Raw genomic sequence first — 15987 nt, forward strand, 5'->3', positions numbered from 1 at the left:
CCAATATGTTACCCTGAGTTGTTTTGGGTTTACTGGATTTGCATTCTGCTGAATTAGGTCCTGACATTTGTCGTACGCATCTTGTATTTGAAACCATAAGTCTTCTGAATGATTTAGAAGAAATTCTAAGGTCGCGATGTGGTAATCGATTCGACTGCTGTCGTCGGTTTCTACAAGATCAATTAAATCATCACATAAATTATGAAATTTTTGTACGACATCCATTTTTATTTGTATTGTTCAGAATAATTCGAAATTGGAATTTTATGAGGTCAAAAAAATGTCCCCGCAAGTAGTCAAAAAATGTCAAATCTGGCAACTCTTTTTGAAGATACACCAGAAATAAGGAGAGCCAAGTTTGATGTAGCAAAGAGAGAATGTCACTTGTATTCACATCACATAAATTTCTCTAGATGTTTTGTGTACTTACTGCTTGCTTTGTTTTTTTTTACTTGCGTGATATAGATTTCGTTGTTGATGATTTGATGTCGATGATGACGTCACTGGTATTCGATCGTTGATGCACGATGATTTTGTATGTCTCAATATTTTTACATGATATTGTTGTTGTACAAATGTTCACAATTTTGCACTGAATATATTTTTTCCAATGCTGGCCTTGAAAATGATTTACCGTTAGGAGTACAGTTTTTAAAAAAGAGACGCTTAGTTTTCGAGAAAAAGGTTGTGCCACATAACTTCACGAATTTTTGAAATTTTGGAAATTGTTATGGTCCAATTTTTTGTTTTACATATGAATGTCACTGCACATCACACAAAAATGGAAGTAGGAAAATTTTAAGTTATTTATTTTTTTTCGAAATTTTCCAAAAATCTTGAATTAATGTTTGTGTTTTTCCAAATGTCACTTAGGTCATTTTGCGATTTGTAGCGAGAAAAAAATTAAAATTCAAGTATTCATTTTTGAACAAGACACTTGATTTTGTTGGTTAAAATAATTATAGTTATCGATTAGGATTCGAAAATAATTTTTACACAAAAGATATATGATTATTTTATCCGTAGGGCACTGTTCACAAGTCACTGAACGTTTTTAATAAAACCGATTTATTATTAAAACACACTATTCGGTTCGAAGCTGACCAAATGTTTAGTGGGGGCGTAAATTCCCACTAAATTTATATGGGGTTTTAATGGGGGTGAATTCTTAGGTCGATATAGACCTTCCAATTTTCACTGTATATTTGAGGTCGACTTTGACCTCTAGAAATGTCATTATGTCCGTCCGATTTTACCACACTTTGCCTTTTTTATCTTTGATTTAAAACACTTGTTTTGTTTGTTTGGTTTTTATTTAAAATGTTTTATTTCTATTTTCATGATAAATATACAATTTAACTTCACTTTAGTTTACTCTAACATATTTAATTCACAATGTAAAATTCTTTTAATTTGCAAATTGATTTACATTTTGTTGTACGTTAATGTCTATTTCTTTCCGTTTGTTTATGTTTGATTGATGTACGCGACCGGTGTAACGTGTTGACGACTACTGTTGTCTTCTTGTTTTCCTTTACTTGTTAAAGGGTCAAAGCGTAGGAGAAGACAACATAAACAACAACAACATCAACGATGATGTCGATTGTCATCGATGATGATCATGTCTTTCATTGTTGTTGTTGTTAACTGTTGTTCAATAGACAGAAGAGATGAAAGATCGATATGCATATAATCATTTGCAATGTATATTTGAGTGGGTCTTTTTTTTATTTAATATATCGATTTCAATAAAAATGTAAAATGAAGTAATATTTATGCAATAATAAAATAAACAAAATAGATATTGAAATGGAATGTTCTGATCGTTCAATAATCAAAATAAGAAATTGATAATTATTGTAAACAAGTTAAACAAAGAATTTATGAATTGAAAATTTAGAATTTTGTTTAAAAGAATGGTTCGTTCGACATTAAACATGAACAGTGATATGAATTTGTTGTGAAAATGCCGTGAATTCAAATGTGTCGTATCTCAATTCAAATTGAATTTACTCAGTTCGATTTGAATTTTTATCTGATTGATTCTATTTTGACTTGTTTCGGTTTCACTTGGACTTGAGTCTGTGCCTAAGCTTTTGGTCTGAGTTTTAATTTTTATTTGGATAGGAGAATTACTTGAAGTTTGTTTGAGTGTGGTTTACACCATTTTATAATTTAGTCCTATTTAATTTGAATTAATCTATCCTCTCCTATTATAGCCTTATTATGATTCGAACTCGTGTCGACATTGATCGCAAATGATCTGAATTTCGGTTGTGCTGAAAGTATCCCATTTATTCGCTTGTAATTAAATCTACTCAAATTGGATTTAATTTTTGTTTAAAATCAATTAATTTAATGTCTCCTGAGTTCAAGTGTATCGAATTAAATCTAATTCTAGCTTAAATTTTTTCCAAACGCTTTGCATCCAAATTAAATTCGATTTTACATTATCTTTAAAATTTCAGATTAAATTTGTTCATTTTATTTTAATTTAATTACATTTTATTTTTCTTACTTCAAATTTCGATTTGATTTTGATTTTAATTCAAATGCTTGAGTGCATAGACTATGTACGTGGCCACAACAGCGGTGAAATGCACACAAAAGGAAATGACTAATTTCTGTTCAGTAGTTGGTACACTTTGTGGTATCCTCTATGACTTCGTTCAGCCTTTGGTTGCTCACCACCCGAGATCATGCGTTCCATATGTCCCTTAATGCCATAGAGATAGAAGGACGGGTCCCCATCGTGAGGTGTACAAGTGTGTTCTCCCGTGGTTCGATCGACTTCGATAACCGAATGAAGTGGCATATCTTAGTCACAACTTGTGTGTGCATCACCTCCTCTGATGAAACCGTGGAACAGTCCCGCACTCGCGAATGTAGAGGTCATCTATGCCAATAACTATCAACACATCCCGGAAAAAAAAGGTAAGTTCACGGTAAGTACCTCATGACAAAACTTTTACATGCCACCTCAATTTCATATTCAACCGAAAATATTACTCCATTATTATCACCATCCCCAACTCCTGTTCACATATGTTCGTATCAAACTATATTACGATAGTATATACCAATGAGCCGAAATTTCACCTACTTTTATCTCGTTACATTTATATACCTATACAACAGCCTTGTTTTTTCCTAGCTCGATGGTTCTCTACTTATATTATATCCACTCCATATCGACTTTATCCTTAATCGAGGCATATCACATTTTAAGAATTAATCAGTATTTCATTAAAATTAGATAGATTTTTAGATTTTATTGATTTCAATATAAGGTACATATTATTATTAAAATACAAAGTTATTTTGAAAAATCTGAATATTATGACATAACATTCTTGTTGTGTGTCAGATTGGCAATAGTTTACAAAATTATACTTCTACCTTCAAGTGAGTTATACAGAGTTAGTTAAATTATTATGTATGAGGTTTCTATATTTTAAGCAGTTATAGTTTACAAGATATTAATTCTTACTTCAGATGACTTGAAGTATTCTAGTTAAATTCACTAAGAATCAGGCTTCTATATCGTAAACAATTAGATATATATATATATATTGAAAGAGGCTTTCGTAATTCTTTCCATTTAAAATTTCTAAAAATTCATCCATTGTAAGGTCGCTTCTGCCAAACCTATTAATTCTTTCATGTGTGAAAATTTGACATACCGCAATAAAATGGTAGCTATTCTCTGCTTCATCTAAATTGCACAACGTACAGTGTCCAGTTCTTTGCCAACTGAAAGCTCTAGCACTAATATTAAGTAGACCTCCTCTCGCTCGAAATATCAAACCAATCTTCGCCTGTGAATTCCCGTTCGTAAAATAAGGGGGAAAATCGAAGCTGACGCTTGAGTAACAGTCATGAAATTGTGAAAATCTTGCCATAGACACGTTTTCGCAACGTTCTAAAGAACAAAGACCAAAGATAAAATCATCAAGGCTCTTCTTAAAAACACTCCTATGTGAATATAAATCCAACGAAATTCCTAAACTTGAGCATAAGGAGCTGTAGTTCGCATACCAATAGATATTATTTTCCATAACAAATTCCGTCAAAATACGGGGGAGACGCGAAGTGGGAACGGCAAGCACTTTGTTAATGTATAAGAGGTGCAATCTCAGCGTTTCACTGTATAAGGAAGGCAACCCTGACTCCAAGTGGATCATGTAGTTGGGAGTGTTATTAGGTAAGTACAAAATCTTCTTAATAAAGAACCGTAGTAGTTTTTCTACTTGGTCGTATCGCTCAAAACCCCAGACTTGAGCCCCATAGAAAAGAATAGATTTCGAAGCAGTATTAAATATCTTCATTTTGTTAGTTAAGGTAATTCTTGTATTGTATAGATAGCTCTGCCATGTCGTATTTATAGCGAGTTTAGCCGTCGATAATTTGCTTTCGAGGTGTTTTCTAAATGACATGTTATACGTGATAATTGTGATAATTCATTCACTATGTCGATATCGCAGGAATCGTAGAACCATCTGAGTCGCTTATCTACTCTAGCATTTGTTCTGAAAACAACTATCTTCGATTTTGAAAGATTCACCTTAAGACTCCAAAGAAAACAGTAAGAATGAAGGGCATCTATCATATTCTGTAAACGGTTGGGACAGTCAGCCAATAGGACAATATCGTCCGCGTACATCAAAACATTTACATCTACACCATTAACTGATAGACCGATAGGAAGTGAGTCGTGGAGGTCATTGAGGTATAAGGAAAAAAGAACCGGACTTAGCAAACATCCCTGGCGAACACCTTGATCTACAGCAAAAGCGGAGGAGAGAGAATTGTTTACTAATACCTGGCTACTATTGTTGTGATAAATAAATTTTAGTATAGAAATAATTTTGGATGACAATCCCATTTTGGATAATTTGTAGAAAAGTGAGTTTCTCGGAACCATGTCAAATGCCGCGGAAAAGTCAATAAAAAATGCATATGTTTTCACTTTCTTACTGAAGTTAATACGCACAATACTTGTCAGACTGTATATATTGTCCACAGTCGAGTATCCCTTACGAAACCCGGATTGGAACTGATTTAGTATTCCATTATATTCTATCCATGAGTTGATTCTACTAAGTAATATGCCAGTAAATAGTTTGTACAAGGTATCTAATTCCTATTCAACCGTCGAACGGAACGGACGTGTTTTTTCAATAGCGGATAAACTCATAGTAATAGGTACCTACTACGAATTTCAAGTGTGGTGGGATATTAAGCCACCATGCAGCGAAATTCCAAGTCATCCACTGGGTTGCTAACTTCAGGGCCCAGTGGACGGGTATCGACTGGAGTTATAAATCTGGGCAATGACCAAGAGTTAGGCCCAATTAGTCGACCTGTAGGCGGGTCGACAGGTGGCGACACACTGACAAGTCGAACTTTTTCTAAGGTAACGACATCAAAAGGAGGTAATCCCTCACGAAAGAGATTCAAGGAACGCAGAAATGCTTTGTTTATCCTAAAGAAGTTAGGATCAGTCGACCCAAGCACGTTGTCGGCTAAACAAAGCGATTCCTTAAAATGGGCTCAAGGAATTCTTGAGACTGGAAAAAGGGAACGATCGCCGGATGAGCTGCCATCCTCCAAAAGGGATCAAAGATCGTTTGCCTCAGTTGCTAAAGATAGCCTTGTGATGGCTATCATTAATAAAGGAGCATTGGACGGTATGGTTCCAAAGCAAAAATGGGGGGAAATTGAGAATGCTCTATCTGTCGTCTACTCACAGGTACTGGAAAAGTTTCCCGGCCCAGATCCTCGACACCAAGAGGCTGGTTGGTATCAAGGACGATTTAAGCTAGTCGCATTTGAGGACCAGAGGTCTATAGAATGTTTTAAAGCTGCTCTGATACTAATTGGTGAAGTTTGGGAAGGAGCTGCTCTAGAGTTAGTCGAGAAGAAAGACATACCGGCTAGACCTAGAGCACATGCCTGGATACCTGCAAACCCTTCTGACCCTGAATCTATTTTAAATAGACTGAAACGATGCAATCCAGATCTTCCAACAGCTGATTGGAAGGTTGGCCGTTTGGATGAAGTGGATGGACCAAGACGGCATGCAGTGTTTATATTGAACACTCAGTCTTTGCCACATCTGGCAAAGTCCCAGGGCCGTGTATGTTATGGCTTTCATTATATCCAAATGAAGGTGTATAAAAACGATCAGCTAAAGGATTCAGAAATGGACAAGCCTCTGTCTGAATCAGAAGTAAGCGGATCCTCTTGCGAAGTCGAGGGAGATACCAAAGTTGAAGACATGGATAGATACCGTATGCGTGAGGAGGCTTCTATTGCCTCAGAACTCACCAAAGTTGAACCTATGGTTATTGAGAGAGTCACCGATATCTCTGAAGAGGACATTCTTGATGACTCGATCGAAGCGGCTGATGTGACGGTTGTTGAAAATCTCGATGGTCCTACGGATCCTCCAGATAAATCTTCATCATTGTAAGGCTGCATGTGCTGCCTTAAAAGTTCTCCTGATGAAAGGGGACATAGATATAGTTCTTATTCAAGAACCATATGTTTACAAAAACAAAATATGTGAATTAAGTACTCCGGGGTTCAAACTATTGCAGTATACTGGTAATGATGTAAATCGAGCCTGTATAATTGCTAGAAACGAGCTCAATTTGTTTCTGCTTCCCTCAATGTGCAATACAGACACTGTCGTTGCAAGTTTAGAAATAGCCAAATGCAAATATTGGGTATCTTCGGTCTACATGGGACATGACAGGGAGATGCCTCCATATGCCGTTAAGACCTTAGTGGAGGAGTCACTGAAAACAAAGGCGAAACTCATTATGGGATGCGATGCGAATGCACATCATAGTATATGGGGAAGTAGTGATACTAATGCAAGGGGAGAGTCGCTAATAGAGTTTATTTTGCGTACTAATCTGGTAGTTTGCAACAAGGGAGATGTCCCAACCTTTGTCACTAAAAACAGGCAAGAGGTTTTGGACATCACCTTGGCCTCGCAAGAACTAAATGAAATGATATCTGAGTGGCAGGTTTTAAGTGAACACAGCTTCTCAGATCATCGCTACATCAGTTTCAAATTTGATGTTCATATCACCAAGATCATATTTCCGCCAAATGTTAGGAAAGCTGACTGGAATAGGTATAGGGAATCGTTCAATATGATGATACCGGAAATAACAGAGACAAATATGAGAAATGTGCAAGATATCGAACACGCAGTGGAGCGGATTACTAAGGCCTTCAACATCTCACTGAAAGCTGCATGCCCTAGAGGAAAGCCAAGGGGGAAACATCGACCACCATGGTGGTCTACGGAATTAAGTAATATGAGGAAATCCTGCAGGAAGCTCTTTAACAAGGCAAAGTCCACCAGAGCCCCTGAGGACTGGGACGCTTACAAGAAGAATCTGAGAGGATACAAGCGAGAACTGAGAAAGGCTCAGCATAACTCTTGGAATGCTTACTGCAGCAGTATTGAGAATACGTCCGAGGCTTCCAGACTACGGAAGGTTCTAGCATCCACCAACTCCGCTCCAGGTTTCATTAAAACATCGGAGGGCAATTGGACAACGTCCAGTAAGGAGACGCTGGAGGTACTATTGGACACACATTTTCCTGGAAATCAGACGGTTGAACCATGTACTGGCGGTGCCACAGTTGCTCAGCGGTCGTTTCCTGTCGAGGAAATTGTATCGGAAACTAGAATAAGATGGGCGCTAAATAGCTTTGGACCATTCAAATCCCCTGGACCTGATGGAATTACTCCTGGCGGAGTTACAAGCTGTAACTGACAAAATTATCCCCTGGTTGTCGGTGATATATAAAGGATGTATCAACTTATCATATATCCCAGGAAAGTGGAGGGAAACAAAAGTCGTTTTCATACCTAAAGCGGGAAAAGCCTCTCACTCGAGGGCGAAGGATTTCCGACCAATCAGCTTATCCTCATTCCTACTTAAGACTCTGGAGAGGATGATAGATATTTATCTTAGAACTAGCATCGATTCAAGTTTGTTCTCGAAACGACAGCATGCATACTCGAAGGGCAGGTCTACTGAGACCGCACTACATGAACTAGTCAGCTTTATTGAAAGCTCACTATCTGTCAAAGAATACACAATCGTGGCGTTTCTAGACATCGAAGGGGCGTTCAATAATGTCCATCCGAGCTCGATATTAAATGGACTGACAACTCTGAATGTTGATCCATGTATACTCAGGCTGTTAGACGAACTGCTAATGAAGAGACGTATTTCAGCCACACTAGGACAAGCAAACATACAAAGGTATGTGAACAGAGGCACTCCCCAAGGAGGAGTCCTATCACCTCTTCTTTGGAATGTTGCTATAAATAGCCTTCTGGTTACTCTAGAAAAAGAAAGGATAAAAGTGGTGGCATACGCAGATGGTGTGGCTCTGGCAGTCAGGGGAAAATTCCCATCCACAATCAGAGATATTATTCAGAGGGCCCTCCGGATGACTGAGAAATGGGCGAAAGACAATGGTCTTGGGGTAAATCCTGCAAAGACAGAATTAGTCATGTACTGCAACGATCGCAAAACTCCCACGGTTAGGCCTATTTCCTTAGGGGGTATTGAAATTCCCTTTGGTGAATGTGCAAAATACCTTGGCGTTATTTTGGACAGGAAGCTGAACTTTAAGCTTAATATTGAAGAAAGGGCGAGAAAGGCAACTGTAGCTTTGTACTCGTGCAAAAAGGCAATAGGAAAAAAGTGGGGACTGAAACCAAAAATTGTGCATTGGCTATACACGGCAGTGGTTAGACCTATAATGCTATATGGTGTTGTAGTCTGGTGGCCGGCACTTCAGAAACCGACTTGTTTAGATAAAGTTCAGCGTATGGCGTGTTTGTGTATTTCAGGCGCATTCAGCAAGACAGGAACAAATTCCCTTAATGTCGTGCTGCATCTATTGCCTTTAGACATTTTGGCCAAACAGTCAGCTGCAACAACGGCTGTGCGGTTGCGCGAACTATCGCTGTGGTCGGAAAAAGGTTACGGTCACAGTTCTGTCCTCAAAACAATGCCAGATGTGCCTAACGTAGTGGATTACACTTTGGCGAGTCCACTTTTCGACAAAAAGTTTGAGACTCTAATCCCCAACAGTGAGGCGTGGTGCACACAGACCCCGGGGAATAAAGAATATATAGATTTCTACACTGATGGCTCCAAATTGGATGGACAAGTGGGGTTCGGAGTATATTCTAATGATCTGGAACTTCGAATAGCGAAAAGATTACCTAATCACTGTAGTGTTTTTCAGGCTGAAATATTAGCAATAAGAGAGGTGGCGAATTGGCTGAGAAGTAATGTTCCAAAATATGTGGGCATTAATATATACTCAGACAGTCAACCTGCAATAAAATCCTTGGACTCTGTGTTCCTCAACTCGAAAACGGCCATCGACTGCCGCAAATCTCTCAATGAGATGGCTGAGCAGTACAATATTCACCTAATATGGGTGCCTGGCCATAGGAACATACCGGGGAACTGCGAAGCGGATGAGTTGGCAAGGCTAGGGACTACCTTACATATTCCAGGGGAACTAGAATTTGTTGGTATGCCCCTAGCTACCTGCAAGCTCATGCTGCGTGAGAAGGCTGTTATGATGGCAAATGTTCGATGGGAGAATTGCAAGGGTTGTAACGACACCAAGCAAATATGGCCCCATTTCAACTTAAACCGCACACTAGATATGCTAATGTTCTCGAGACGTCAGATATCACTCCTGATATCTGCTATAACGGGTCGCTGCCTGATAGGCGATTTTGCAAAAACTATTGGCGCGAAGTATAATGACTATTGTATGAGCTGTCATGATGCGGAGGAAAAAGAATCAATTAAACACCTCTTGTGTGAGTGTCCTGCATTTTGTGTGAAGCGCAAGCAACTTTTAGGAGCATATAGCTTCAGATTACTGGCGGATCTGGAAAACGTTAACTTAAGCAGTCTGCTACTGTTTTTGGAACAATCTGGTTGGTTCAACAAAGAAAAATAATCAAGAAGGTTCAGCGGTTAAAACTAGAAGTGCCCATATGTAATAGGTACTTTTAGTTAATGTGGTATCACAATGGACTGAATAGTCTAAGTGAGCCTGAATCTTAATCGGGCTGCCACTTTAAAAAAAAAAAAAAAAAAAAAAAAAAAAAAATAAAAAAAAAAAAGGTATCTAAAAGGGATAGACCCCTGTAATTGGCGGTATCATTAACGTCACCCTTCTTGTGGAGAGGAATAATAACAGACTTTCGAAAAGATGAAGGTATGTCTTCTCTTACGAATATAATGTTAAAGAGGTCTATCACCTCAGCCAAGAAGGACGGAGGGGCATGCTTGTAAAATTCGTACGATATGCCGTCGAACCCCGGGGATTTGTTGAGTTTCGATGATCCTATGACGATCTTAAGTTCCCGTAGTTCAAAAGGAGAGTCTGTAAAAGGATCAACCAACAAAGGCATAACCCAATGGAATGTGGCACAGGAATGATGATTCGTAAGAAGCAGCGAAAAATGATCACAGAAGTGACTAACATCTAGATTATTACAGATAGTTGCGGAACGATTTCTCATTTGCCGAGCCAGCTTCCACCATTCAGAACTATTTCTTACGCAGTTTAACCTGTTAATGTCCGCGTTGAGCAATCGAAGTTTCTTCTTCTTACATAGTTGGTGATAATATCGCCTACTCAGTACATATAGCCTCCAGAAATAATCAATGGAATGTTTGCGGTAGAGATTCAGCTTTCCTAGCATCTTTGACCTCGCAACACTACATTGCTGATCGAACCATCTATCTCTTCTATTCAGATGCCTATGGTTGCTAGAAATATCTGATGACCTGTAAATCTTTCCTAACAGAGTATCAACCTTCATATCTATGTTAGAAATATTGTAAATGTATTCGCTATTTGCTAGACTCTGTAGAGATGCCTTGTATCTATCCACTATTACGTCCCTCCATCTCAATCTAGAGGGTAACTGATGGCACGATTCTGATCCATTGCACAACAACTGTAAAGATAATGTGATCGGAAAATGGTCCGAATATGGCTTGCAGGGTATTGTCAAGTCCCGAAATACATCCAAAAAATCCGCTGAACAGATGCAATAGTCTATGACCGAACGCCCCATCATACTACTAAATGTAAAGTTACCCTCATTATCACCAATTGTCCTGCCATTCAAGATTATTCCGCCTATATATTCTATTAACTCTAGTAATTTCCTGCCTTTCGTATCTAATTTACTGTCTTTAGATCTGCGGATCATACTGACATTTGAAGAGAATATTGGGACGTCGTGGTCGTTTTGCGATTCGCCAATACGGGCATTCATGTCTCCAAGAAGACAAAAAGACGTTGGTTTAATACTTAATATCAAATTTTCGAATTGCTCAAAATCAGAAAACCAATTAGTACAATTCAGATACATTGGAATTATTTGGAAATGCACGCCGTTAAATTTGGCAGAAAGGACAACTCCGGCTGAGTAGTTTTTAAATTTTAGAAATTATTTCTCACGTATTTGTTTTTTAAAGCCATAGAGACATCCCCCACTCGCGCGGCCTGCCCTGTGATTCTTAACTGCATCGATCCAGTACAAAGAGAAATCTTTAAAATATGACACAAATTTTTTCCTATTTTCAATAACAACGTGCGTCTCGAAAAGAAAGAAAATGTCAAACTTGTTAATATATGTAAAAAAATCACCAAAGTTTATCTTATTGCTTAAGTTCCCTACATTATACGATACCAATTGACACACATTTGATTGCTAAGCGATTTTACTTTTAGGTACATTATTGAGAACATGTGAATTACTGCCTAATCTATTTCGATGTTTTTCTTTCATACAAACGGAGCTTTTAAATTCAGAATTTTGCATTAGTTTTGTTAAGAACTCAGCATCAGTCTCCTTTGTTGCAACAAAAGTATCTTTATCCCATGTATATAGTCTGTCATCTAAGTATAGGCGAGTACCAGACCAACGTGATTTAATATCAGGAGATACTCTCTTTACATTTCTTAGTAGCTGTCTTAGGTGAAAAAGCTTAGATCTCTCTTCACTGGTCATATCTTTATGAACATATACTTCAGTATTTTTTAATCATATTTTTTGGCGACGTCATTTAGTTTAGTATCCAGAGCGACATTTAATTTACTGTCAAAAATTGCCCATGAAAAGCAGTCTGCGCTAGGGGGCTGCTGCTGGTTGTCTGATGGTGGCAGCGGCATTACTAAGCTCGACTGGGCAGAGGAGATGACAGACGTGCATTGATCATTTGGGTATGGCATTCTTGAAGTTTTGTTCTCCTTGCCTTCAGTTGTATAAGTTGCGGCGGTGTTGGAAGTACGTTTTTTAGCCGGTGAGACAATCGAAACAGTTTCGGGCGATATTTGTTGTAATAAACGTTTGCCGTGTGACGACATATATTGGTGGTTTAATTTGTGCCAATTAACCGGATGGAGTCACATTTGCTTTTTATTTTCCAGACAGGTGGAACGTTAACTAACATCACGCAAAGCCTTTTACTTGATTCAGTTGTTTTTTATAATATTTACTTCACAATATAGAGACACGTGAAAAAACTCAACTTTGACGTTTAAGGCCAGGGTTGCCAATTCCTTGGAATTGGACACCGAGATGATGAAAATTGCTACTGAGGTAAGTCAAAGAATTACTACTTTTCTATTATTTCTTTCTATTACACATTTCGGACAGCAAACCTTATTGTTTAAGATCCTTCGCGTGATAAACGCCCAAAGATTTTCCTTTTAGATCCTCGATTTCGTGTAAACAATTTCCAACCGGTTTCACGATTCTGCATTTTAAATATTTTTTATTCATCTTGGCGTTTATATTCTTGCTGAAGTCACTCAGTTGATGATTTCGACGGAAAACTTTCTGCCCCGGAATAAATTTTATCTTTCTCGCGCGAACGTTGTATCTACGGGCTCTATCGCGGTAACTTTTTTCTAGTCGCTTGCCAACCTCTTTTCTCACCAGTTCCAAATGGCTTGCCTTGGGTAAAGCACTAAACTCAGGGTCTTTCATGCAATCCAACTTCCTAGCCAGCCTATAAATGCTACCGTGAGTAACCATATTAGTGCCAAACAATGCAAAGTATGGAGTCATGCCAATCGAGGAGTGTACAGACGATCGTAGCACTCAATAGCGGACAGATTTTGGTCCCAATCTCTCTGATCCTCCTAGAGATATGCCCTTATTGCAGCCAATATTGACTGAATTCTCGTTCAGAAGCATTTGCCTGGGGTGAGTACAAACCAATCTTCATATGGCGTACCCCATACGAATCAACAAAAGCCCCGAAATCCTTCCCTGTAAATTGTTTCCCATTATCGGACAAAATGGTCTCTGGAACACCAAACTTGTGGAACACCTCAGCCTCTAGAAATTTAATTACATTCCTAGAGCTGGCTTTGCTCATTGGCTTCAATAATACATATCTGGTCACATGATCGAGAACGATAAAAATAAAACTATTACCAGTTTTAGAACGGACATAAGGACCTAGAAAATCTATATAGATTTTCTGGAACGGGCGATCTATTTTCACTTTTGCCTCCATTGGCTGTCGCATTCGTTGGTTGTTAGGTTTTGTCTCCTTACACACATGACACTTCTGAACAAAAAGTCTAACTTGTGTACTCATATTGGGCCAGTAAAAATATTCCTTCAGCCTACCCAAGGTTTTATGAAAACCACTGCGGGCAGCCGTCTTGGAATTATGGGCTTTCTGTATAGCGGACTCAGTGAGAGATTGTGGTACCCACAACTTCCACACTGAATCTTCACATGGTAAATCCACTGTCACTGGGATCGTCCGCTTATAGAGAAACCCATCTATCACTCGAAGATCTGTCAAATTCTGCTGATTTTCCTCCACAGTCCTTATTTTTTCCTGATATTCCTCCCCCTTAAATTCTGGTGCATCCAGGTCTACTAAGTTAAAGGATGCTAACTCCAACTCGTCCAGATTTTACCGGGAGAGCATCAGGAACAACGTTTTGGCTACCCCGGCGATGTTCTATTTCGAAATTGTTCCCCTGCAACAAAAGACTCCACCTTGCCAAACGACCACTCAGTTCTTTATTCGCCATCAGCAATTTCAATGAAGAATGATCCGTGATATAAGGGCGAAACGTTTTAATAGACATCACAACGGCCAGGCACTCCCTTTCGGTTACGGAGTAGTTCTTTTGTGCTGGGGTCAATTTCTGAGAAACGTATGCGATAGGATGTTCTCCTCCCGCATCGTCTCTTTGAAATAAAACACCGCCAATTCCTACATCTGATGTATCGCATTGAATAAAAAATCGTTTCTCAAAATCAGGGTGCCTCAAAACTGGACTATTAGTTAGAGCTTCCTTTAACCGTTCGAACGCCAACCTAGCTTCATTCCCAAACTCAAACCCCCGCCCCTTCTTCAAAGCTTTCGCCACTTGGTTCAAAAGATCCAAATGTGTTTTGAAATCAGGGGCAACTATGAGCAAATCATCAAGATAAACAAACACCCTTTCACGAAGATGTGCAGGAATGGCCTTGTTCATTAAACGACACATCCTTTGAGCTGCATTACACAACCCAAAAGGCATGACCGTAAAATGGTACAAGGGTCGTCCTGGTACAGTAAAAGTAGTCTTCTCCCTACTCTTCATTTCGAGTGGAATTTGCCAAAGAGCATCTTTCAAATCCACACTCGAAATGAAGTGTGTATCGCTCAGCCGGCTGAGAAGGCCTTCTATATTTGGGAGAGGATAGGCATCCTTGACAGTAAGGGCATTGAGCTTTCTGGCATCTAGGTATAACCGGTTCTTTGTGCCTTTACGGACCTAAGTAACCTGGTTATTCCAGGGACTTTCACTGGGCTCAATGACCTTCATGTCAAGCATCCTATCCAGGTCTGCATACATCAGACTCTGCACTGCTGGGGATACAGGATAATGACGCTGCTTAACTGGTACAGCATCTGCCGTGTCAATGGCGTGTGTTTCTAATGATGTTTTGCCCAGTCCCCTAATTTCAAACGACGGAAAATGAGCTATGACCTCCTCCAAACTTTTCCTCTCCTCGCTGCTTAACTGGTGTTGCGATGGGTCCATTGAAACCTCACCCAACTCTTCCTCGAGCGATAAGAGTAGTAGATAAATACCGAATCGAATTCAATATTTAATGGGTTTTGGTCATTTTTAATGGGTTTGAGTCCGTTATGTAAACAATTGCACAGTGGGGTGGGTCGTTCAATTTGCGGATTTTTTTTCAATTTAATGGGTTTAGGTTAGGTTAGGTTAGGTTATGTGGCAGCCCGATGTATCAAGCTCACTTAGACTATTCAGTCCATTGTGATACCACAGTGGTGAACTTCTCTCTTATCACTGAGTGCTGCCCGATTCCATGTTAAGCTCAATGACAAGGGACCTCCTTTTTATAGCCGAGTCCGAACGGCGTTCCACATTCCAGTGAAACCACTTAGAGAAGCTTTGAAACCCTCAGAAATGTCACCAGCATTACTGAGGTGGGATAATCCACCGCTGAAATACTTTTTGGTGTTCGGTCGTAGCAGGAATCGAACCCACGACCTTGTGTATGCAAGGCGGGCATGCTAACCATTGCACCACGGTGGCTCCCAATTTTAATTTAATTTAATGGGTTTGAGAACGTAAAGTAAACACTTGATCGATAATGCAGTTTCTAGATTAAGGAGCTAATTATGTTTTTTAATGGGTTTGAGGACGTTAAGTAAATATGATCGGTGGGTTTGTTTATGAAAGTTAATTGGTTAGTGGGCTTTAATGGGTTTGAGGCCGTTAGGTGAACAATGTCAAGGTTGGTTTGTTTATGGAATTTTAATGGGTTTGAGGACTTTAATTGGTTTGAGTCCGTTTGGTAAACAATCCCAGAGTGGGTGGGGATGTAAAAATGTAGTTGTTTTTTTATTTTAA

General features: G+C 39.0%; 1 protein-coding gene across 1 annotated transcript; it reads right to left on the reverse strand.

Moving 5' to 3' along the window:
* Positions 1-12751: 12751 nt before the first annotated feature.
* LOC142239794 (uncharacterized) lies at positions 12752-13126 on the reverse strand. Its single transcript, XM_075311559.1, has one exon. It carries the CDS (start codon positions 13124-13126, stop codon positions 12752-12754), a length of 375 nt encoding a protein of 124 aa, XP_075167674.1.
* Between the last annotated feature and the right edge of the window lie 2861 nt (positions 13127-15987).

The sequence above is a fragment of the Haematobia irritans genome, chromosome 5 (genome assembly GCF_050003625.1).
Source record: "Haematobia irritans isolate KBUSLIRL chromosome 5, ASM5000362v1, whole genome shotgun sequence".
NCBI classification, from domain to species: Eukaryota; Metazoa; Arthropoda; class Insecta; order Diptera; family Muscidae; genus Haematobia; species Haematobia irritans.